The 25,335-nt window shown below is 38.1% G+C and overlaps 1 protein-coding gene across 1 annotated transcript in view; it reads left to right on the top strand.

Annotated features, from left to right (window-relative positions):
• The first annotated feature begins 10,513 nt into the window (after nucleotides 1-10,513).
• Nucleotides 10,514-25,335, top strand: part of LOC126299016 (protein anon-73B1) — a 29,176-nt gene continuing 14,354 nt past the window's right edge. Inside the window, exon 1 of the mRNA XM_049990651.1 lies at nucleotides 10,514-10,835. Coding sequence (XP_049846608.1) covers nucleotides 10,707-10,835 — 129 coding nt within the window. The 5' untranslated portion in view covers nucleotides 10,514-10,706. The remainder of the gene's footprint in view (nucleotides 10,836-25,335) is intronic.

The raw sequence follows: 25,335 nt of genomic DNA, 5'->3' as shown, positions 1-25,335 counted from the left end.
TGCATATTACCATGGATATGTAGAGGACACTTTGGTACTAATAAATGGTAAAGATGAAGACATCAAGACAAGTCAACAAGAAGTCAACAATATGCATAAAAAGAATTGCAATGGAAACAGAAACAAACAAAACCATAAGCTTGTTTGACCTTAAAATCAGCCACAATAACAATCCTTATGTATTTGAAATTTACAGAAAACCAATTACTACAGACAGCATAATCAGTGGAGGCTCTTGTCTCCCAACGTCCCAGAGATATGGCCATTTCAACTCAGTGATCAACAGAATAATCAATTTATCACCCGGATGCAAAGAAATACAAAACGAACTCTCAATACTTCAGTAAGTAGGATAACAAAATAAATTCAACTAAAAATACAGTTCACAAATTGTATGAAAAACACACGAAATATAAAAATCAAATCATACACAAGGAAATAAAATTAATTAGATAAAACAGAAACAAACAAGAAGCAACATACATAGTGATGGAGTACTTGGGAGAAATATCGAATAAAAGGATCCACATCTTAAACGAAACCACTATAAAACTAACTTTCCAAACAAACAACAGTATAAAACCGAAAATTCTACATGTAAAAACCAAAATCCCGATTTTAACCACCACAGGCACCTACAAAATTCGTGTAAGAAGTGCACAGCTGGACGCGGTGGTCTAGTGGTTCTAGGCGCTCAGTCCAGAACCGCGCATCTGCTACGGTCGCAGGTTAGAATCCTGCCTCGGGTATGGACGTGTATGATGTCATTAGGTTAGTTAGGTTTAAGTAGTTCTAAGTTCTAGAGAACTAATGACTTCAGCAGCTGAATCCCATAGTGCTCAGAGCCATTTGAACTCCACAAAATTGAATGAACATTGGTCAAACAGGGCGAGCCGGCTGCTGTGGCCGAGCGGCTCTAGGCGCTTCAGTCTGGAATCGAGCTGCTGCTGTGGTCGCTGGTTCGAATCCTGCCTCAGGCATGGATGTGTGTGATGTCCTTAGCTTAGTTAGGTTTAAGTAGTTCTAAGTGTAGGGGACTGATGACCTCAGATGTTAAGTCCCATAGTGCTTAGAGCCATTTGAACCATCAAACAGGGCGAAAGTTTGGCATTAGATTCAAAGAACACGCAATAAATTGCTACAGTAATCAATCAAGCTTCTACATGTGTCTCAAATACCTAAATCACAAAGCAGAACATATCAAAAATGCGTTACAGCTTCTACGCAGAATACCAAAAGGACATACCATCAAAGTCTTGGAAAAAAGATATATATATATATATATATATATATATATATATATATATATATATATATATATATATATATAAATCATCCAAACAATAAGCTCAATGAAAAGATCGATCTCAAACATAAAAATGACACTAGACTTGCATTTGGGAGAATGATGGATCAAACCCACATCCAGCCATCCCAATGTAGGTTTCCTATGATTTCCCTAAATCACTTCAGGCAAATGCCAGGATGGTTCCTTTGAAAGGGCACAGCCAATTTCCTTCCCCATCCTTTCCTAATCCGATGGGACCAATGACTTCACTTTTGAAACACCAACACAAAATTATCCAGAAAATGTTACTGACATTTTGAAAACAAGAAGAGATAAAAAAAGCCGAATAAACAGAAAACCAAAGATAACCATCGACACAAATTATAACAAAATTATAATAGCAATGAAACGCAACTAATAGCACTAACTAGCAAAGTTTACTGTAAACATAAAGCATCACTGAGGCTAAACAATGAATACAGCTGTCAAAAGTAGTTCACAAACATCTTTTCTCGCGGTTCTAGGCGCGCAGTCCCGAACCGTGCGACTGCTACAGTCGCAGGTTCGAATCCTGCCTTGGGCATGGATGTGTGTGATGTCCTTAGGTTAGTTAGGTTTAAGTAGTTCTAAGTTCTAGGGGACTGATGACCACAGCAGTTGAGTCCCATAGTGCTCAGAGCAATGTTTTATACACACAGAACTTGCATGATAATAACGATCTAGTACGAAATAGACAGTCCATTGTTTACTCACTGATGCAATATAGGTAACCGTTACAACAAGATGTAAGTACGTGTGCAAACTGCCTTTATATACAATTTTTATAAATTTAAGAAGACTCACAAAGTTAATGTCTACAGGTTTATTCAATAACGGTGCTTTAGCTGAAACAAGCTTGTTGTAAAGAAGAAGTTTATCTGGAATTATTCATTACAAAACGTCATATTAAGACATAGTCTATGCAGTGGGCCTGGGCCGAAAAGAAGAAATGCTGACATATTATATTATCTACTTGAGTACAGATTTTTCCACATTTTTTGTTTAAAGTAATATGTAAGCCATACCTGTTCATCTAAAGTGTATTCTACTTCTTTCATTAAAAGTTTATATTCCTCCTTTTTTGCAATATTTTTCCCTGTATGCTCCAGATATTTTTGTTTCAACTTCTTCCATTTCCAGTATTCTTTCCCATAAACACAGCACATTATTGTACTTACAGGAGTAGTTTCTATAATGGGGAATGATTTAAGTCTGTTAGATAAATTGCTTCATTTTGTTATGACTTGTGGAATAACATTATTTGTGGGAATCTGGCCCAGTTCGTAAATATCTGTACATGACATTACTGTGGAGAATGATATCCTGGATTGTGAGAAATATGTTTCTCCTTTTTCAATGTAGCACTTCTGTATAATACTTATACCATCTTTGTTGGAGTCTTTGTTAAGAATCTCTACATATTTAAAGGCAGATAATTAAAACTCTATACAGACAGAACATAGTTCTTGATCATGATTGTCTCGAAGGTTTAACAGCACACCATACAATTTTCAGGTACTTTTTGTTGCCCCCAGGAGACAAACTGCAAAACACTGCTAAACACCACACAGCAAATGGTCTGTATGTTATCGGTTAATTGACGCCACATGGAGGCGATTGGTATGAAGTACAGGGGAGCACATTCAAAATACTGTTCCTTAGCATAAACAGTCCTGCACAGGGTCAATCACACAATTCATTCTGTAGTTGTATATTGTAGTCTCCAAATTGGTAATATCATGTTCTTTAGCCAATGAGGATGTAAGATCTTTCAGGTGGTTATCAATAACTTTGTTCACTCCTTGACTTGTGATTTGCCATATAAATTTGATATATATCTTTAATATTGGAGGTCATCCACGTTAAGCAGTCTATTCCAACGATCTTGTCGCTGTTTACAGTCACGTTGCTTTTTTCCCTAGCAGTCTCCTTCCATGCATAAGTTGAGATTTGATATTAGGTAGTCGCACACCTCCTAAATATCCCAGCAAGATCTTGCATTATATCCTGATCCAAAAGATAACAGTCACCTACACGAAGCTGCTGGAACATGCCAAGCACCTCTTCCATTAGCACATTCATTTTAGTGTCAGCCAATTTCACTCTGTATGGTATAGACACATGATTTTTGTATTTCTTCGAAATGGTTTCCATTGCTACCTTACCGTACAGATTTTTTCGTGTATTCCTCTTGCTGTAATCTGTCATTCCCACATAGGAGAAATGGTAACCTCACTTTGACACTATATTTCACAGAGATGAATTTTGGAAATTTACTATGTATGTAAAAGTTAAATGACCTACTCAGCTCCTTCTTTAACATTACAGGCTGTCCCTTCTCTATCTACTCCTGGCAGTCCACTTGATCGTAGATTTTATGCACCATAATGTTGTCACAAAATGGTTCTATAGTGAATGTTGCGAGCTAACATCCAAAGATGTTAGGGCTCACATGTGGTTCCCCTTCATCGAAATGTCTTGGCTCAAACTCGTCTAGGGGTTGAACCGCACAAGTCGCATTACACGCCCTCGATTAGACACTTGTGACCCTTTGGTTAAATTGTCTGGCTGATGGCAAGTCTGCGAAATATAAAGTTAACATAACATATAAAAACAGTAATAATAATATCGGGAATTAAATTAACGACCCATAAATGGTGTAGGCCACACAGTTGCGATTTGGTGAGAATAATGTTTATTCAGAGAGCAAACGAGTAGCGAAAGTGGTCGTATTTAGATTTACTGTTACACTCGAGCGCATATCCATTTGACACAGTTCGATCGTTCACCATCTCATTGCGCAATACAAGTTATCTACGCGGAAAGTTAGGGTTCACACCAGGCGCGCGGCTGTTCACCGCCCAGAAACTAAGTCCCTCGATACCACACAACGCCATATTTTCTAAGACGTTTCACTTCCTAGCTGCCTAAAGACCGACCGTCCGCGTTCGCGTCTGCACCCGATCTGTACCCTTTGGTGTCTCCAGCCAAACTGTCTGCTTTCGCGTCTCCACCGCCACTGCCTCTCTGCCCGTCACCGGCCGCGTTTCCCGCGCGCCGAACATACTTGCTCAACTGACTAGTGCAGTTCCCTTTCCTGAAACCGTCTATCTGATTGGCTACAGCTCATTCTACATTATTTTACATTTCAACATATCTAAATAATCAAAGCTTGACCACTTTCACATTCTAAATTAACTAACAATAATATCAATTACATAATAAACGTTAAATTCTTCTAATTAAACCAATACAATTTCCTTCTTAGCTTTGGATGTCACGGTCAGTAGCCTTGCACCAACGTGCTTTCTAATAAATAAAGAACAAAAATAACTAATATTCACTAAACTTTACATCAAATATTCTATTACCTAATGCTGTCATCGTTCAATGTGTTTTGTGTGGAGGAAATGATGATCTGATACTGAACTGAAAATACTGATAATTTCAATTTACTATATTTCTAAACAAATAAAGTTATAGAGTTGATATTTACAACATTGGTCATTTTAATGATGTGCTTATAAATGAAATGTCGATCGTTAAGATCGACCAAACCGTTCAGATTTTAGCATCAGCTCTTTGTTACAAAACTTGTTAATTTCACTTCAACAGTAAAGCCTAAATTATTATAGATGTGATCAATATTCAAGTTTATTGGGATCATCAGGAAATTTTATGAAGGATGGTAGATTAAAATTACTGTGGCTTCATTCCCTGCACTACTATAAAATGAAATACTTTCCACAAGTGTTTCCCTTTATGGCCGATCTTAGGTCCGCCTTATTTAACACTGCTACGTCTCCCTCGCCACTAACGACTTCTACTGGATTTCCCTATGATGTAGGTTCTCGTCTGTCTCATTGCAGCACTTTGGCTTCAATAGTCGCCTGTGAGATTCCCCATCGTGTGGTAAATCTGCACACTTTGTGGCACTCGGTCCTGGAAGACAGAGTTCGTTTCACAATTCCTGAAGGGTGACTCTTTCTGCCATATACTTAAATGAGATCGAAATGCTCGTTAACTCACAATGTGAGCACATTTAAATTCTTCTTGATAACGAGCGTAATTTATGTTACCAATATGAGTAGCAACATTGTCCAGGTTCTCATATAATAACTGCAAACGAAAGCGTTCGTCAGTTGGTCTTATCTTCCTCCCTATGATGGACAGTGGTGGGGCTGGCTGCAGTGGCCAAGCAGTTCTAGGCGCTTCAGTCTGGAATCGTGCAACCATTACGGTCACAGGTTCGAATCCTGCTTCGGGCATGGGTGTATGTTGTTTCCTTAGGTTAGTTAGGTTTAATTATTTCTAAGCTCTAGGGGACTGATGACCACAGCTGTTAAGTCCCATAGTGCTCAGAGCCATTTTGACAGTGGTGGCTGGCAGAGGTTGAAAGAATAAGTTTGGAAAACAATGATGTTTCTGTGCATTTTTACCACCCTGCTGCCCCAAGGACATCATTCAAGAAATCTACTACTGACAAAGTTTGGATACCAATGAAAAGTGTTTGAAGGAAAATTTCAGTGCTTGAACTTACGACAGCAACTGGGAGGTCTTATTCTATATCATAGAAGTTGTCTGAAGAAAAAAAGTGTTCTTAACATTCACCACCAGGTTTGAGAACAGTCACATATCAAAGGATGTTAACCGAAAATATTTATTATAAGTATGTCAAAATAATGTAATGTTAATTTCAGTGATTTTTCCACTTTTGTATATAATTCAGTACCTTACTTCAATAATAACTGATTATATCCCGCCAATATCACACCAGAATAGGCAACAGCCATAAGATCAGTTGTAGAGTAATGTGAATTACCTCCTCATTTTCAAAAAATTCATATCTTTGTTCACAGTCAGATATCAATGTTGAAATTTTTACAGTATGTTGCTATCATATAGGTGTACCAACTGGGCAAAAATTATATTTTTATATTCAGTACCACCTGAGATAACTAACCCCAAACTTTATAAAAAATGAAAATTTTCAAATTTCAACAATCTATAAAAACATTAAGGAAATATTTGTGAGTGTTCTTGCTCTATATGAGGCTAGTAGTATAAGATATGTAACTACAGGAAAAATATACTTTCATAAATCACTCCTTGTTTGTTATTTTTGGTCCTAAAAAGTGGATTTTTGATTATTTAAATAGCAAACTTTGGAGGTAGTTTTGAATGATTATTTTTGAGTTTAGGGTACTTTGTGTAAAGGCTCTTCTAAAAACAATTGCAATGGTGTAACTTAACCCAGCACAGAGATATTCAAATTTTCTCTAATGTCTCCAGACTGAAAAATCGTTGTGCGCCTACAAATAAAAATGGCCGCCCTCCAGTAAACGCGCAAGATAAATTATTTTAAAGAAGTGTTTTGAACTTCTCAAATATAGAGCAATCACATATAAAAAATTAAAATATTTAAAAATGGTCAAGCAACCATCACTGGACCACTTCGCATGGATTGACTGACCGTACAGAACATGCCTCAAATTCGGCAGCCAGTGCTGGAACAACTGTTTTTCCTCTGGTCAACACCTCAAAAGATTTTGGGCTGCATTTTACACTGGTATTCCTGCAATGTTCAGAATGTGCACCAAATGAAGCCCCTAAGATATGCGTTTGCCCTTCGTTTCTTGGTATGCATGGAAATGGATGACATGTGGCCAGGAAACATTGTTTGGAGGGATGAGTCTCATTTTCCTCTGCACAGTGCCATGAATGCACAGAACTGTTGCACAGGGGATTCTACTCCACCACTTGTTGCGCAGGAACATCCGCTGTATTCAGCTTATAGGACTGTCTACTGTGGTTTCACAAGATCCTTTATTCTCAGCCCATTTTTCTTCGAGGATTCGAGGAGATGGCACCTCACTGGCCTGTTAGATAGACATTTTAAGGACTGCACGGCGCAACAAATGATTCCAATTGAGCAAGAACACCACACCACTATTTTCATGCAAGATGGAGCGACACCACATGCACATTTCCAGGTGAAGAATTTGTCTCAAGAAATCTTCAGTAACGACCACATCATCTCCAGAAAATTTCAAAATTTTTGCCATTCCAGATCCCCTGACCTAAATCCATGTGACTTCTTGTTGTAGGACATCTGAAAATTCATGTCTATTAGGGATGTATCTGGATCTGAAGGATAGCATACAAAGATAACTCACTGGATATGCTGTGAGCAACTGTGACCATTCTATGTTACAGATGCAGCATGTTGCTAAATAGTGAGACCATATTGAACACATGTTTTAGCTTGTGATCATATCCTAAAAAACGAGTTTCATCGTTCCTCTCCTTTTCCTGCACCCACACCACTTTCGTGCTTGTTTACAGTACCATATTTTCACCTTGTGCCAGAAAGTGGAACTATTTTTTTCAGCATAGTCCATGAGCACACTGATTAATGAACATGCCTATGATATTTCATTATCCTGTGATGTATACACCCCACACTACAGCACTTGAAACACGATCAGTTTAATTATAATCATCCATTATGTTGCTGGTATTTTGCTGCAGTCTTGCTGACATCCACAGTACAGTATTGGATGGGGTAAATGATTTTGTTTTTGTTTTTGTTTACAGGCGTTGATTTTGGTATTCTGTGGACTCGTTTCTACTTGATACTGCTTACAAATTTGTGTGTGAGCAGCTTGATTTAAAAGCATTCTGGGTATATTGCTGGTTTTGTACATTCTTTTCGTTCACATACGTTTTTCATACTTTCTGATATTTAATGGAGGCCTTCAAAAATTTCATTGAATTAACAGGATGGTAATAAAGCACACTTGTGTACTTACTGTTGCATTTTAGCATTTGCAAAAAAAAGAGTGCTCTAGTAGCTAAGCATACTCATCTACATCTACATTCGTACTTTGAATATCACTGTGAAATGCATGGCACTCAGTAGTGAGAAGCAACACCATTCACAGCAAAAATACTCATTCAACACAAGATGTAATATAGTTGAATATTAGTTATGTCAAAAGCTGCTTATATGAAGCTCTCCATTAAACTCGAGGATTTTATAGAAAATGGATGCAAAAAAAGAATAAAAACAATACACTTACAATGCATTTAAATCGAGCAGTTCACACACAGATTCATAAGTAGTAACAAATATTAAGTCCACACAAAACTCTGCAACGACGCGAACTTCTGCTTCATATTAAGCAAAAACAAATGTAGAATCATTTACTACGCCCAGTATCAAAAACAAGTTGGTTAAGGATCGATAAACTTGCAGCACCCCAAGTGGCCTGTCAGAGAAATAAGGTCGTGTTGCTGGCAGTCCCTACAAAGGAGCGTCCATATGATGTCCATTTTGTCTTCAACTTTGCGCATGTGCATAAATTTCCAATACCGCAACTATGCATGCGCATTTGTGCATGCGTAATTTCCTGGAAATGGAGGCCATGCATTAGATGCATCGCTAGCCCCTTCGTTGGAAATCTTTGCGCTTTTTAGCAGGCAGTGGACAGTGGTGTAGTGTATAGTGTGTTGAGGCTATGCTGTAAAGCGATTTATGTGCAATAATGTCTGTTCACACGGTGGGCACGCACAAGTTTATAGATGATAACAGACAAAGAAAAAGCCATGTCTCATGCTGTTTCTGAACATTACTTGAATAACAATTCGAGTTGTGTTGCCCTGAGTGTGACGTATTAGATTGTCTCTGATCATATTTCTGCAAACAATAAGATTCCGTAAGTAGGAAAACTGAGAAGATTAAGCCAAAATGTATGAAAATAGCATATGAAAACTGCAGACGAATATTCGCGATATGGCAACTTAAAGCACAACTGAAGAGCCTGAAATCTGAACAAAAGAAGTGATGGGGTATGTGTAGCTCCTCGACAAATTGCTAAAAATGGAAATGGAGCACACTGATGATGCAAAAAAATACGAAAATGTGAAAGACAACCTCCGCTCTAGTGAATTCTGACGTCTATAAAAATTCCAAAATTTGTCGAATCCTATTAAGCTAATCTACATATCATATTTCATGATTAAATATAAATGACACATTGAAACTAAATTAACCACCACATAACGTTAAGAACCTTCCTATTTCTCAGTTTCAGGAATGATCACTTTTATTTACTAATGTTCCATTAATCCATTATTCGAGATAACTTTAACCATAAGTCATAATTGCACATGAGAGCAGTACTTACAGATGCTAACAGGTACAAATTGTAACGTTGTATAGGAACAAAATATGCTAACAATTTCAAGCTTAGGCATTTCATAGGGTGAAAAGAGCTATGATACAATCAAATAATAAGTTACAATTATTCCACATTGCGAGTTACAAATTTGGTAGAACTGAAATATTTTGTCTTAAAATAAGAACTAAATAATTCAAACGAGTACGTAAATCGCCAGTTACCAGGTAACAAAATTTGACTGTCAGCCTGATCGGTGCATATTACCAAGCAGAAATTCTAAAATTACGTCGTGACCTCTTTTTGAAATTTGCAGACAAAACGTTGTCATCAATTTGTATTTCTCACCATCTGTTATTTATACGTTTGTGTACTTGCAGGCGCTTTTATGTTTTCTTTTTTGTCCCGTTACACCACAATAAACACAGCACACGTCCCCAAGCAAAGAAGAAGATTCGTAGCAAATTGCTTACGCAATGAGGCAACATGTGGATACGAGAACGCCCGAGCTTACACACTTTCCTTCCGCAAGTTTTTGTGCATGCCTTTTATTCCCATGCTTCTGCGATTTTGTACGAAGAAAGGGGCATCGTGTAGACATACGGTAAGTGTTTCATCCCCGCCGATTAAGTTATCCTGAGATTATACTCAGATTAAGAGCTATCCTAAATCGGTGCAGTGTATTTTCCGTGCTATTCCAAGAGCAGGACTTAACCGGCCGTTATATGTATTTGTTCTTATATGTGTGTATTTACACAAAATTACGTCATTAACTGATCTTATGAGCCAAAAAAGGGTATTAAATAAATAACAAATAAAAATGAGTGGTAAAATATAAGGATGATGATGGTAAAATAGTGCCAGTGTCATGCGTAAGAGGAGACTCTTGTGTCATGAAAACATGATTCGTTCATTAGTTTGTGCAAAGATGTAAAGAATACTGTCTCTCTGAGTTGACGCAGTACCTTCGACCAAAGCTACTAACTAGATGAAGTGGTATGTCCTGTATCTAGTGTCTTTGAGTTGTTAGTAACTTGCCGATTGTGTTTGACAGAAGTGACGCACGTTTGTTTTTCCTTAAATTGACAGTTGCAGTGTAAGTTGCTCGTCGTAGTACGGTGCGTTCCTAGAGTATTTCGTCAATACGAATAACCCGTTGCGTATTACGTAAGTAGCGTAAACGAAGGAAGCAGAGCGTCATGACAGAAGATATAGTAGATTCTGTGATTAGATATGGGCTTTATTTCGGTGCAGTGTTTCAGTTAGTATGCATTGCTGCTGCTGTTATTATGCCTGACAGTACAGGGGATACAAATTCGGTATTGAAGGTAAGATCATAATGATAAGTTATGAAATTAATGATTTTTTAGGAGTAGAATCTCTTCATCGCCCAATAATCACAAGCTTCTGTTCTCTTCCTGCCCGAACTGTTTATCGTCCACATTTCACTTCGACAGAGCGCTCCACTCCAGACTTATACGTTCAGAAAAGTCTTTGTAACTCTTAAATACGTACTAAAAGTTAACATGTTTATCATTTCAGGATATCTTTTTCTGCCCATTGTCAGTCTGCATTTTATATCCTATCTACTTCGGCTATCATCAGCTATTTTGCTGCCCAAATAACAAAACTCTCCCGCTACATTTAGTGCACCGTTACTGTTGAATTTGTATCCTCCTTTCAAGACACTGACCGTCGGGAATTGTGTGAAACAATCACTCCCTTCTCAACTATTGCTTCCCTTCAACTCTTGTAACTGCTGCAAGGTTTCTGTACACGTTTATAAATAACTTTTCGCTCCTTTTATTTTAATCCTGCGACCTTTGTAATTTCACAAGTAGTATTCCAGTCAACATTGTCAAAAGCTTACTCTGCCTACGAATGCTACAAAATTAGATTTGCCTGTCCTTAACCTATCTTAGAAGTCATTGGGTTAGTATCACCTCACGTGTTCCTTCATTTACTAGGAATCTAAACTGATCTTCGCCAAGGCTAGTCTCTACCAGTTTTTTCCGTTCTTCTCTAAAGAATTCATAGTTACATAATATTCACACCTGTCAGCACCTGCATTGTTTGGAATTGGAATTATTATATTCGTCTTGAGGTTTGAAGTTATTTCACCTCCCTCATACATCATGTGCATCAGCTAGAATAGTATTATCATGGCTGCCTCTCCCAAAGATATCAGTAGTTCTGTGGGAATATCATCTACTCCAGGGACACAGTTTCAACACAGGTCTTTCAATGCTCTGTCCAATTCTTCTTGTAGTACCATATCTGTGGCAGGCTCTTCACCCCTACACGATAGTTGCAACCTACACTATTCCTCCAGGCCTCAGGAAGTATCATATGTCAGTTCTTTTAGTAAAGTTGTAACATTTTCCCCCCTCTGTTTCTATTCTGTACTTACTATTTGTCCAATCCACTCATATGCTCTTCAGTAGTCTTCTGCAGCGCCTCATTTCAATTCTCCTTTTGTCTGAACTGTATATTGTCCTCATGTTAGTTTTATATGAATCTACACACCAGATAAATACTCCCAGAAGAGCCTTCCTAACGTATTTAACGCGAAAAAATATTTTTTTCGTTGAAATGATTTTCATGCTATTGTCAGTCTGCACTTCATATTCCCTCTATTTTGGTCAAAGTCAGTTTTTTTTTCCCTGTCCAAACAACAAAACTTGTCTACTGCTTTTAGTGCATCATATCCTAACTGTATTCCATCATTCTTTTTTTATGGTTTTCTCATTAACCTGTTTCCATGGCACTAACCATTCAACTGGTCTTCAGTCCTTTACCGTCTGTGAAAGAATTACACAGTTTCATCGGCAGACATCATAGTTTTTATTGCTTCTTTCCGCACTTAAGTTTCCTTTCAAAATTTCTTTTTGGTTTCATTCACATCTTGTTCAGTGCACAGATTTAATAACAGTGATAATAGGCTACAACCCTCTCGTCCACTTCTCTACTCCCATTCATATCCTTCAATTCATATAACTGAATTATGGTGTACGAACATGTTGGGTGTAGATCACCTTTCAGTCCCTATATTTTCTCTCTGCTGCAGTCATAATGTCAAATGGTGTATTCCAGCTGCCATGTGCCCAAGACAAATCATCCAGTCAACAATGACAAAAGGGTCTCTACATCTATAAATATGAGTTTTCCTTTCATATCCTCACAACACTCACAGTTGCATATTTCAAGTATAATGAAACAAAACAATGTAATCTGCTCCATGAAAGTTATAGCCTGTGTGCTTTTGTTCAGTGTGTATGTGCAGTTCATTGAATCCCTTAAGTGAAGTAATAGACAAATTTATTCATATGTGTACCTCAAAAACGAGGATTTTACGAATTCAAAGTGTTTCTTTGTCCTGAGTTTAGAACAATCATTAGATTTTCATTGTGTATTTATGTTGGAATTGTTGGAATATTTTTAGTAGAGCCAGTTGGAACTGTAGTGTCAGCTAAACTTTTTCTCCCCAGGGCTGGAACTATATACCACCCACCAAAAAGAAAAAAATCTTGATTGTGGTGACCCTGGTCTGTAGTGCAGCCCAAGGTCTAGATTAGGTTGGAAGGTGACAATTTGGTTGAGAGTTGGAAGAGTCAGCGAATGTGAAAGCAGGAAATCTGATTGTGATAAATTTGACTGGTAGCGAAGCCTACTGTTCACATCCATGCCACATTGAAGAATGCAAACTTTTACCTTTTTCAGTCTGAAAAGTGGTTTGGTAGTCCTTTACGCTCTCTATTCTGTGCAAGCTCAACGTCTTCAAAAAAACTACTGCAACCTTGATCCATTTCAATCTTCTTATTGTACTCCTATCTTGGACTTAGTGTACAGTTTTTGTCCTCCACACTTCCCTCCAGTACTAAATTTACGATTTCTGGATGTCTCGGAATGTGTCCTGTCAGCTGATGCCATCATTCAGTAAAGTTGTGCCACAAATTTCTTTTCTCCCCAGTTCTAGTCAGTATTTAATTAGTTCCCCAATCTATGCAATCTAATCTTCAGCTTTCTTCTGTAGCATCTGATTTCAGAGGTTTCTATTCTATGCTCTTCTCTTTTTGTCTGAACTGCTTTTTGCTGGTGTATCAGTTCCATACTGTTTCAGTTTCCAAAGAGTTGTTCTGTTGAGAATACCGTTTACATGTCCACTCACCAAATTTTACAAGAAGTATCACAATATTCTCGTAGATAAATTGGAGTTCGATTGGCTTGACGGTACAGCCAACCAGTGGATACTGTCATACCTAACCAAATGACTGCAGAAGGTTATACTTATACAAACGATGTGGCCCGAGGACCTTATTCTGACTGGAGAGAATCACAACAATACAGTAGCATCCAACTCCACCTGTCTGCGTTGACACGGCATCAGTAGGGTGTAAATACCTAGTTCCTGCATATACAATATGGCGACAATGATGTCCTTACATACACATGCTGACAAACGTTCAGTTCAAAAGGAACAATGATGTACGTGGTAGAGAAAGACTTTCATTATTCCATGTCAAGTTTGTCTTTAGCACAAATAGGGGTGCAAAATGCTGCAGCAAAAAATTTTGATAACGTACCTGGTGGCATAAAATTGGCCATAATCAGTTATTTTACTGCCCAAATAGCCAAACTCATCTATTTCTTTTGGCGTCTTGTTTCCTTATCTAATTCCCTCAGCATCATTCCATTACTCATTTTATTTTTGCTGATGTTCATCTTATATCCTCTTTCCAAGACACTGTTTATTCCATTTGGCTGCTCTTCAAAGTCATTTGCTATCTCTGACAGAAATACAATGTCACTGGCAAACCTTAAAGTTTTTGTTTCTTTCCCCTGATCTTTAATTCCTACTCCAGATTTCTGTAGCTTCCTCTACTGCTTACTCAGTGTATAGATTGAATATCATCAGGAATGGGCTAAAGCTGTCTCACTCCTTTCTTGACTACTGCTTCCCTTTAATCTCCTTCAACATGACAAAACCAAAAGCTGTGATTCTACTCATTTGCTTTGACCTGTGATTTCTTCAATATGGCAGACACCCTATTTTAGGCATATACAATATGGTGGCCATTACGGCACTCATGACACCCTCGAACAGTGATAAATAACAAATGAAATATTTAACTCCAGCAATAGAACGAAACTAATGGGTTTCCACGGAAAGTAGGGGTTTCTGGACTGGGGTGAACTAAATGTATAATAATTAGATCACTCTAATCCAAAGGTATTGCAAATTTCATTGGGCACATATGCAGCTAAAACAAAGTCCGCAGTACCTAAAACCAACATTCAGATCATAATCAGTGATCGAAACCTTTGCTTACCATGTCTGTCTAAAACAGTCCATAGCATAACAAACCAAAACCCACTCATATAGCTAATAAGATTCGTGGCGTAACCAATGCTGGTGAACCAATAGCTATCATACCTACCAACACAATTACCAAATGTTAACAAGAAAAATGCTGAAATTCATGAAAACTTGCATCATCGCCAGTTTTTATGTACAAAAATAACTATAAACAAAACACACATGGCCCTACTGCATATATTACAATAAAAAACAAACTCATCATAGGCCCTATCCATGAGCACCAGAAAAAGAAAATTTCAAATACATATGGTGTCCATCAGTCACATGCAAAATCAAAATCACCCACTGGCACAAACTCTTCCATAACAACCTGACACACTCAGCTTACAATGTCAAATGACTCACTAACATAACTAGGAAACAAATTCAAAACATAAATGTTGAACACAATAGTCCAACAAATACAACAACACACAATCTACAAACATGAGCTGACTCAAAAACACCCCACTACCATGTCGTCACACAACACAGTTACATCACAGGTCAGAGAGAGTGGCTGGAATTGCAACTTTTGTGTGCGCGCGCGCATGCATCTCTTGTGTTGTGTGTGAACGTTGGCAATTCATTGATGTTAGCTGTAGCCAGTTAAGTGATCTAATGATTTCTTTTGGCAGAAGATTCTGAAATGTCTTCAGTCCAATACAATCAGATGTCCTGTAAAATATGTTACAATAATAATAATAATAATACAGTACATTATGTTATACTGATTACATTTGTTTTTGAATATTGATAGGGACAGAATACTTTTTACTTGTCTGGATACTATGAATTTTAAGGTTTCTGCTGATTTTTGTATTTTCTTTGTGCCAAGTAAGACTAACCTGTAACAAACCCTTAAGCCTAGGATCCACTGGAATGTGACAATTCGGTTGTGACTTAGGGAAGCCATCGAATGTAAGCACAAAAATAATATTGCCATAACAGATTGATGTTCAGTTAAGCATGAGATGTGTGTTCATCATTGCAGTAACCTACATATGTCTTTCTGATTTTAGCGATAATTCCATCAACATGGTTAAATTCAAACCTTAGTTAACAAAATAACAGCTAATTTTATTTAGGAAATAATAAACGAGAATCTCATTTGCTACCTGCATCTCACTCAAGATTCTTCATGTTAACTTCTTATGATTCATTGTATGAACTGTTACCAACAACAGTGTGCAACAGAAAAGCCCTTGATGCTGTTAGAGTGCTTATACAATTAAGGGATCTAACAGTAAAGTAGCATAATAATTTATTTGTCCAATGATCATTTTATTAAATTCCTCAGTTTAATACAAAGAAAAACATGCCATATATACAGACACTCAAATGTAAATGCATGTTTGTAATGCGCTAGGACAGGCAGTCTGCCGTGGCCTTGGTGAATGAACCATCCCAACATTTACCTGAAGTGATTTAGGAAAACCTAAATCAGTGGCCAGATGGAGCATGAGCTCCCTGGAGGCCATTGCCTCGTATACTTGGAAATACTTAAGTCAGTGAAGAATAATTATCTCCACACACACCGAACACACATGCTGTACCTCTGTTAAATCTCCACATCTTCCCTTCTGCTTATCTGAATAACTGGGTCAACATCCCCTCAGGGTGGGTGAGATGTGCAACTGTTAGATGGTGAAGATCTTGGGTGATTGACTGTTTTGTAAAAACAGTGTACAATGTGACACGGGTGTTTTAATTATCACTTTATTTATGCATTATTTTTTATTTTGCCCTACTCTGAGTTCTCTAAGTGATCTTTGAATAGCATGTATTATTTGACTGTCTTTTAACATAAATGTATGTTAGTCTCTCTTTCATCTCATTGGGAAAATTATTAAGTTTTAGTCCATCATAGAAAATACTGTTTAAGAGTTTTCATTTGTTTTTCCTTGTTAAATATGATTACAAACTGGCCTTTATTCTATGATCATGTATATTACAAATTGATGCATATATTGTTTCTCTTCATGTGTTAGTGAGGTTCAGTAAGGATACCCACAATTCTTACAGTGGCCCTAACAACTATTTTTAGCTATTACTGTTATGGCCCAATTTTATAGTTGCAAAATTATGTTTGTTACATATATTTGATCCCCAGAAAAGATTACTATAGATAATAATTTAATGTAGATTAGATTAGTATATCACCATAAGGCGCAATAGCTGTTACACACTGATTAGTGGACTTCTAAGGGCATGACATTTTCTTTGCTTGTCTCTTTGCTTGTTCCTTGTCAATAGACAATAAATATTCATCTCTAAGAACTGTGTTTTTTGTGTAGTGTGACAGCTGATTTTCATCTTTAAGCTGAAGTTCATGCTATATGTTATGTTCATTGTCAATTTAATTCATACTGCCCAATTGTAAACATTCCTTGTCTCCTCAGCTAGAAGTTCCCAAGTTCTACCAAAGACGTTAATGTTGCTAATTAAGTTTGTATGACAGCCACAAGTTGTGATGAATACTCTTTGCCTGAAGTCACTCAGTTTAACATGAACAGTGTCAGAAACTGTGGAATTTACAGTTCAAAGTAGTTGACTGAGTTCATTGCCAATGTCATATTAATCACCCAACTACTTAGAGCTGTAAATTCCACTTTTTGACAATCCACTTGTTAAATTGAGTGAAAACAGTCAATAAAGAATATTAACTGTGAATTGCGGCTGTACAACAAACAACTTCAAGAGCCACTGTTCTCCCTGCAAAAAATGCCTATTTTTGTATAATTTTGCTATCACCAACAAGTATCTCCATGCCATACATTGCTATAAAAAGGTAGGATGATAGTAGCATACCTTTTGCACCCTAATTTCTAGGTGTGACTGAACCATTCATTTCCTTACATACCTTGTGCTCCCCTCCACCCCTACCCATGAACCTTGGACTTTGCCATGGTGGGATGGCTTGTGTACCTCAATGATAGCCATAAGATAGGAGCAACTGCAACAGAGTTGTAGCTGTTGAGAGGACAGACAAATGTGTGATCCCTGAAGAGGTAGTGGCCTTATCAGTAGCTCCAGAGCCAACAGTTTGGATGATCGGCTGATCTGGCTGTATAAACTCAACCAACATGGCCTAGCTGTGCTGGTACTGTGAACAGATGAAAGCAAGGGGAAAATATAGCTGTAGTCTTTCCCAAAGACATGTAGTTTCGCTGTATGGTTAAATCCTCATCGGTAAAATATTCTGGATGTAAAATAGTCCCCTGTTTGGATCTCTGGCAAGGGACTACTCGGGAGGATGTCATCAGGACAAACAAAACTGACATTTATGGGATGGAGTGTGGAATGTTGTCTTAACCAGACAATCAGCATAGAAAATTTAGAAAAGGAAATGGATAGTTTGAAGTAGGGTAAAGTAGGGATTAGTGAAGTTGGATGGCAGGGTGAACAGGAGTTGTGGTCAAGTGAGTACTGGGTGGCCAATTGTTTAACTGCTCATACAGAAATGGAACATGCATATGACAAAGAGGGACTTAAGTCATTGGTATAACAATATGTTAAACAGAGTTCACTGAAAAATCCATTTGAAAGTGCTGACTCGATGAGGACTGGTATCGGGCTCTTACGAAATGAAATCTCTGTCTTTATTTGAAGAAAGCTGAGCACCTTCAGAAGTTCACAAAGAATGGTAGATCAATTTGTACTTTATAAATTCATTCAGTGAACTGAATGATTTGCACTAAATATGCAAGCTAAAAGATAATGGGAAATCATGCTTTGTCTAAAATTGTGATGAGCCTGGGTTTGGCAGTAACCTAACTACATTAAGAGGTGAAGCCAGTGAATGGCATCTCTGCTGGATCAGGTCAGGAATCAATAACTGTTTTGGTCTGCATTGCTGCAGATGACACTTATTTGGCACCATTGATCATATACAAGAGGTGCAATTCAAAGTTTGTGGACTTTGACTAATAACTAACCAGGGACACTTCATACTGCTTCTACAAATTAGTAAAAGGAGGAGCCTAAGTTTTATCAGTAGTTCACTACATCTTTTATGTTTCACATTTAGAAATATCATATAAATCACCCATTACTCAGTAAGTATCATTTTGATATTTGATGGGAATGATAGCCATGTCAGTCTATAATTAATGTAAATGGCTGTATGAAGTAACATTCATTTAGTGTGCTTGCTGAGTCATTAACTGACATACAACAACCTTCTGACAAATTTATGTATGGCCCTGTTAAAACCGAAAAGAAAAAAAACTTAGACACACATTTTTGTGTTTGTGTACTGACAAGGAGTATGTTAAGTACCACCTCATTTTTAATGTTATTTGATAAATTCCTTTCAAAAATTGCTTATTTTGGAATTTTATTACATGTTGGTTGGGGAATTGTAAAAACTGGTATCAGTCAGGAAAATGTTTGTAAGTCTGTGAACAGTGTTGGTTTACAGTTACCTCTACTGGCAAATTCATACCCAGTCCACACTTTGAGATTGCAGTTTTTATTTATGAGGTAAATTTGAACACATTGAGTAAATATGAACTTACTATGATGTCAGACTCAATGGATTAATCAATCTAAGAGCAGAGTTCATATTTCAAACCTCTTACACATTAAAATTGCAAAAATACTCGTTTAAATTTAGAAAATTATTAATTACTTGAAATTGTAGTCGAAACTTAGTAAATGGCTTCCAGTTACCCCACCTGACCCTAGCTGATCTATCTTGGTCCTGAGGCTACCAGCCAATACACACAATTTATTTTTATTTTTGTGTAATTCTTGATTAGCAAGTTGGATACATGCATATGTATAGCTTGTGATCATTAAACTATGTGCAAGTGTAAACTTCATTACAAATTAAAACTGTGTGCTGTACAACAACTTGAACCCAGGATCTTTGCCCTTCATGGGCAAGGGCTCTAGCAGCCGAGCTATTTAAGTGCAACCCGCATTCCATCCTCACAACTTTGCTTCTGCAAGTACCTCAACACCTACCTTCAAATCTTCACAGAAGTTCTCCTGCAAAACTTACAGGACTAGCACTAGTGGAATAAAGGCTTTTGTAGAGACAAGTTTTATCCAGAACCTGACATTGATTCCAGACTGAACTTTCACTTTGCAGAGGAATGTGCACTGATTAGAGTGCCGGTCCAGCATACAGTTTTAATCAGCAAGGAAGTTTCAAATCGCCATATACTCTGCTGCAGAGTGGAAATTCATTCTGGAAATAATTCCTTCTGTGGCTGTGCCAGGTCTCTGCAATATCCTTCCTTCCAGGAGTACTAGCCCTCCAAGTTTCACAAAAGTCCTGTGAAGTCTGGAAGTAAAACTGTGAGGATAGGTAGTGAGTTGTGCTTGGGTTGCTCAATCAATGGAGTGCTTGCTTGTGAAAGGTAATAGTCTTGAATTAGTCCTGGTCTGGCACACAGTTCCAATCTTCCGGGAAGTTTCATGTCAGTACACACTTGGCTGGAGAGTGAAAATTCATTCTATGTGCAAGTTTCCTTAGATTTCAAATGTTTCCACAGTGACCTATGCTGTTAGGGCACACCCATCAATGATGACAGTCCATTCCTGAGAAAAGGATATTTAGTTAGCATTTCATCCACCTTCGGTACTGTTTGAGATTAACGATTTGCATGCTGACATCCTGTTTCACTCTAGTTTATTCCTCCTTCAGAATCAACACACATCTTGTGTCAGCTATACTCAGGACATACTCAACAGACATGTAAACAGAACACTTACTCTTTGAACAGAACAGTAGTATTATATAGGACAGCTGCCAACAGCACAAGTGGAAAATAGCTTTACAATTAGCTCTCGAAGTCTCTGTCAGCAGTGTCATATGGTTTTTATTTTTCAGTTAAGTTTTATAATTTTTCATTATTATTGCTGAGGAATTTTCACTAAATTACATGTGTTCTTGGACATAGGCTATAAATGTTAACTTCAGTTGTTGGACCTATCAGTACTACAGAAAATAATTGTACAGATGTCATATGGTGTTAAAGGCTGATGTATATAGCCTATCAGTAATACAGAAAATAATTGTACAGATGTCCTGGAATAGCACTTAACTTTATTATTCCTCTTTTTAGCTTCTTGAGTACATAGGTTCAAAGAGATATTCAAGGGGACTTTAGAAAATAAGCTTCACATTATTATTCCAGGCTAAGTAAACTTTCTTGAATGCTGCACTATGATTTCAAGAGACACACAAGACACTATTTTTAAACATAACTGGGTGGCTGCGTAAAGTTTACCGGCGTAGTAATTTGTGATACTCTTTCAGGTCTCCAGCTGTAACATATTGTCATCTGGACACAATATTTTGGCAGTCCGTCTGGCCGCCATCTTCAGGTGAGAAGGCTGTCGTACTAACTAGCCAGAACTGAAATCAAGCATGCCGTAGCAGCTCCTTTATACACCAACTGTAGTTCCACTGCATGTGTGCAAACATAACTGCCCCCCTAGTGCAAGACACAACAGTGCAACGGTGGCGAAAGCGCGTGTATGCGATACATCAATATCGAACACTATTGACAGCTTTTGATGACTGAAACAAAGACCGTTGTTTCTTAATGTCAAACAAAACAGGGTTCCAACTCTTACTTAAATGATACCCCTTAACTCTGTTTATAATATTGACAGATCTAACAGTGTTCTTAAAAAACTTCAACCTAGTGCTGCAGTCGTGCAGAGATTGTACGGTGTGCCTAAGGTATACAAGCAAGAAGTTCCTCTTCGGCCTATTGTTAGCAATTTGGGCACTCCTCCTTATAACTTAGCCAAGTATTAAGCGTCCATTCGCAGTCCCCATGTCGGAAAAAGCGAATGTCATATTTCCAATTCTGTGGTTTTTATTCAGCATTTGAAGTCTCCTTGTCTCACTCCTATAGATTTGCTTGTTAGTTTTGATGTTGTGTCTCTGTTTACCAGAGTTCCTCTTGAAGATTCTTTGCAGTTATTTGGTGAAAAATTGGATGAAGACACAACTAAGCTTTGTCATCATGTGTTGATGTCAACATACTTTTTATTTAATGACAAATACTTCGAACAAACTGACAAAGTGGCTATGGCGAGTCCGTTACCCCCCCCCCCCCCCCCCCCCCCCCCATGGTAGCCAATTTGTTCATGGAAGATTTTGAGGACGTGGCACTGAAAAAGGCGTTCTTAAAACCAACTTGTTTCTGGAGATACATCGATGGTACGTTTATGGTATGACCACATCATTTCCTATATCATTTTAATTGTCTGCATCCCAGTATTAAGTTCATGATGGAAGTTGAAAAGGATGGAAAACTTCCATTTTGACATGTCTTGGTGTACAGGAGGGATTATGGGACATTAGCACATAGTGTTTATTGTAAGCCCAGGTAGATGGACCGATATCTTCATGCATCAAGTTGTCATCCATCATATCAATGCAATGGGGCCCTACATACATTGGTAAACAGAGCTTACACCATCTCAGATGCAGATAGTCTGATACAAGAACTGGATCATCTAAAAGCTGTCTTCAAGCACAATGGTTATACTGACAATCAGATCCATCATGCTCTACAGATTAGACCTTCGTGGGAACCAACAAAAGACACAAGCAAATTTGTGGCATTCCTACCTTTTGCAGCAAGCATATCTTCAAAAATAGGAAGATATTTAAAGAAATTTGATATTACATGTATCCTGTCAGCCAGCTAACACCAGAACTCTGGTGGACTCAGTGAAGAATGATTTGAGTTTGAGAAAGCCCAGGACCTACAAGATTTCCTGCCATTGCGGGAAAGCCTATATTGGACAAATGATTCGTTACAGTCCAAGATCTCTGCATGCAGCATCATCACCACACGTTTATTTCAGCCAGAAAAATCTGTAGTGGTGGAACATTGTGTTACTGAAGGACATAAGATGATGTACAATGAGACACATGGGGTTGCCCCTGTGTCGCAGTATTGTAACTGTGTAGTGAAAGAAGCCATTGAAATCCAGCTATCTGACAGTATTATAAACAGAGATAAGGGGTATCCTTCAAGTAAGAGTTGGGACCCTGTTTTGTTTGACATTAAGAAACAACGGTCTTTGTTTCAGTCATCAAAAGCTGTCAATAGTGTTTGATATCGATTTATTGTTTCCGCGAGCTTTCACCATTAGTGCGCTATTGTGCCTTGTGCTAGAGGGCAGTTATGTTTGCACACGTGTGCTGGACTCATGGTCGGTGTATGAAGAAGCTGCTGCAGCATGTTTGATTTCAGTTCCGGCGAGTTAGTGCAATGGCCTTCTCACCTGAAGATGGTGGCCAGATGGACTGCCGAAATAGTGTGTCTGGATGACAATATGTTCCCGCTGGAGTCCTGACAAATCACATAATCACTGGTTCTTTGTAAACAATGATTGGAAATGCTCTACTAATTGTTCAGTTCCTCTGGAATAGAAATCCATTTCTTGGTCATGGAGCCAATCAAGAACTGCTGTATGAATTCATTGTTGGAAAATTGTCCTAAATGGTAGATGACCATCCTTCTTGATGAGCGTCACCCACATCTGTGTAGCCTTGGTTAAATAGAGGTAGTAGGTACCATTTCACTATGGCTGGACGTGACACTGCATTTGATCCATATACTGCCAGAATTTCACATTCAGTCCATGTACAGTTTAGGTTTCTGCCTATAAGAATTTTACAGTCCCAAGTACTTCACCTCTGGAGGATATTTCCAGTTGCTATGCCATTCAGCTCCATGTTGTGATGCAGCAGTTATCCATGCCATGGCAGAACTGTCTCTGCAATAAACCTGGAACATGTACTCACTTCTTACAATGTGCTACACTTCTTGTGAAATGATCTTTGTTGTGGAATGATGTTGATGTGTAAGTTACTTTCATAAGTCCTTATGTGTACCAAGTCAAATTGTGCATGAAATTATGTTACAGGGATAAAAGGTTATCTACAACTTGTAAAAAGACCAAACTCAATTATTAGAGTTGAATGACCTGAAAGGGAAGCAGTAATTACGAAGGGAGTGACACAGACTTGTATCCTTTCCATAGTGTTATTCAATCTGTACATTGAGCGAGCTGTAAAGGAGACCAAAAAGAAATTTGGAAAAAGGAATTAAACTTTGAGGTTTGTTGAATATGGCCTAATTCAGTCAGAGTTGCCAAAGTATTTATAAGATCAGTGAAATGGACTTGGAGACTCTTGAAAAGAGATTATGAGATGAACATTTGTGAGATGGAAAGCATGAGGACTCATATTAAAAATTTTGCATTCTGAGTTACTGAGATTACTATGTTCAGCATTAAACCAATTAAGTTAGCTCCAAACTGACAGAAATTAGTGAAACCTGTGCTGTTTCCATTTAGGAAAATATTGGTATTTTTATTCTATGTTGTCGCCAACTGCAAACTAGCAACATCTGTAGGCATTTATAACTGTAATACAAAAAGTGAGCCTCTGTCTTGTTTGGAATTAGTGTATTCACAAAATGTTCTTTTATACTACTCTGAGCTCCTTAAAATACCTCTAAAAACTAGAAAATGCCATTTTGTGAAGCATTGCATACACATCTGTGAGATTTTGAAAAAGGGTCCCCTTGTTGAGCCAATGTTACTTTCCAATTATGACATGAGGTCCGTTTTCAGGAGACTGACAAATGTAAATGGAATGAGGCTAATAATTCAGACCCTCCCAGCCGCACCTCATGGTTTCATGTACTGAAGATGGTTAGTCCTTCACTATGGTTAATCAGTTTAGTATTCAGAAGGGTGTTGCTGCAGTTGCCGGCCTTGTGAAATCTTGCTATCGTTTATGCAGTGGTACTTTCCTTTTGGAAGCTGATTGTGATTCTCAAGCACAACTGCTTGCAGCTTCAGTCCTCCACGGCAATCCTGTTCATGTCGTGGCCCATTGAATGCTGAATTCTTTCATAGTGTTGTTTACACTAGGCTGCTCGATGGTCTAACCGAGGGAGAAGTACAAACCTGCCTCTCCGATCAGGGTGTCACTGCAGTCCATTGGGTGTTGAAAAAGGTTGATGCATCCTGTGAGTACCCACATGCACTCTTTTTTCCTCATGTTCGATAGAGTAGTGCTTCCATCAAAGATCAAAGCAAGCTATGAAGTCATCACAGTCTGGCTGTAAATGGTGAACCCAGTGTGCTGATACCAATATCACCCCTACAACCACACTCTAATGTCTTGTCGAAACCCAGCCAAATGTGTTACTTGTGGTAGAGATTCTCAAGAGTCGGATTGGCTGCCTCCGTCTCCCTGTTATATAAATTGAAATGGCAACCGTGCATCCTCCTCTAGAGAATGTCCTGTGCATCTTGATGAATGGGCCATCCAGATCTGGGGGGGAAATAAAAAGTGCCCTACCCTGTCACTCGCAAGTTGTTGGTTAGTCACAAGCCCTGCATTTTACCATTTGGCACTTACAGCACCATTTTTTCTAATTCTCGCTTCACAAAGGACATGGCCATGCAATCTAGTG

Source organism: Schistocerca gregaria, chromosome X (assembly GCF_023897955.1).
Source record: "Schistocerca gregaria isolate iqSchGreg1 chromosome X, iqSchGreg1.2, whole genome shotgun sequence".
Classification (NCBI taxonomy): Eukaryota; Metazoa; Arthropoda; class Insecta; order Orthoptera; family Acrididae; genus Schistocerca; species Schistocerca gregaria.
Note: the sequence above shows the minus strand (reverse complement) of the source record. Positions and strands in the feature narration are given on the sequence as shown.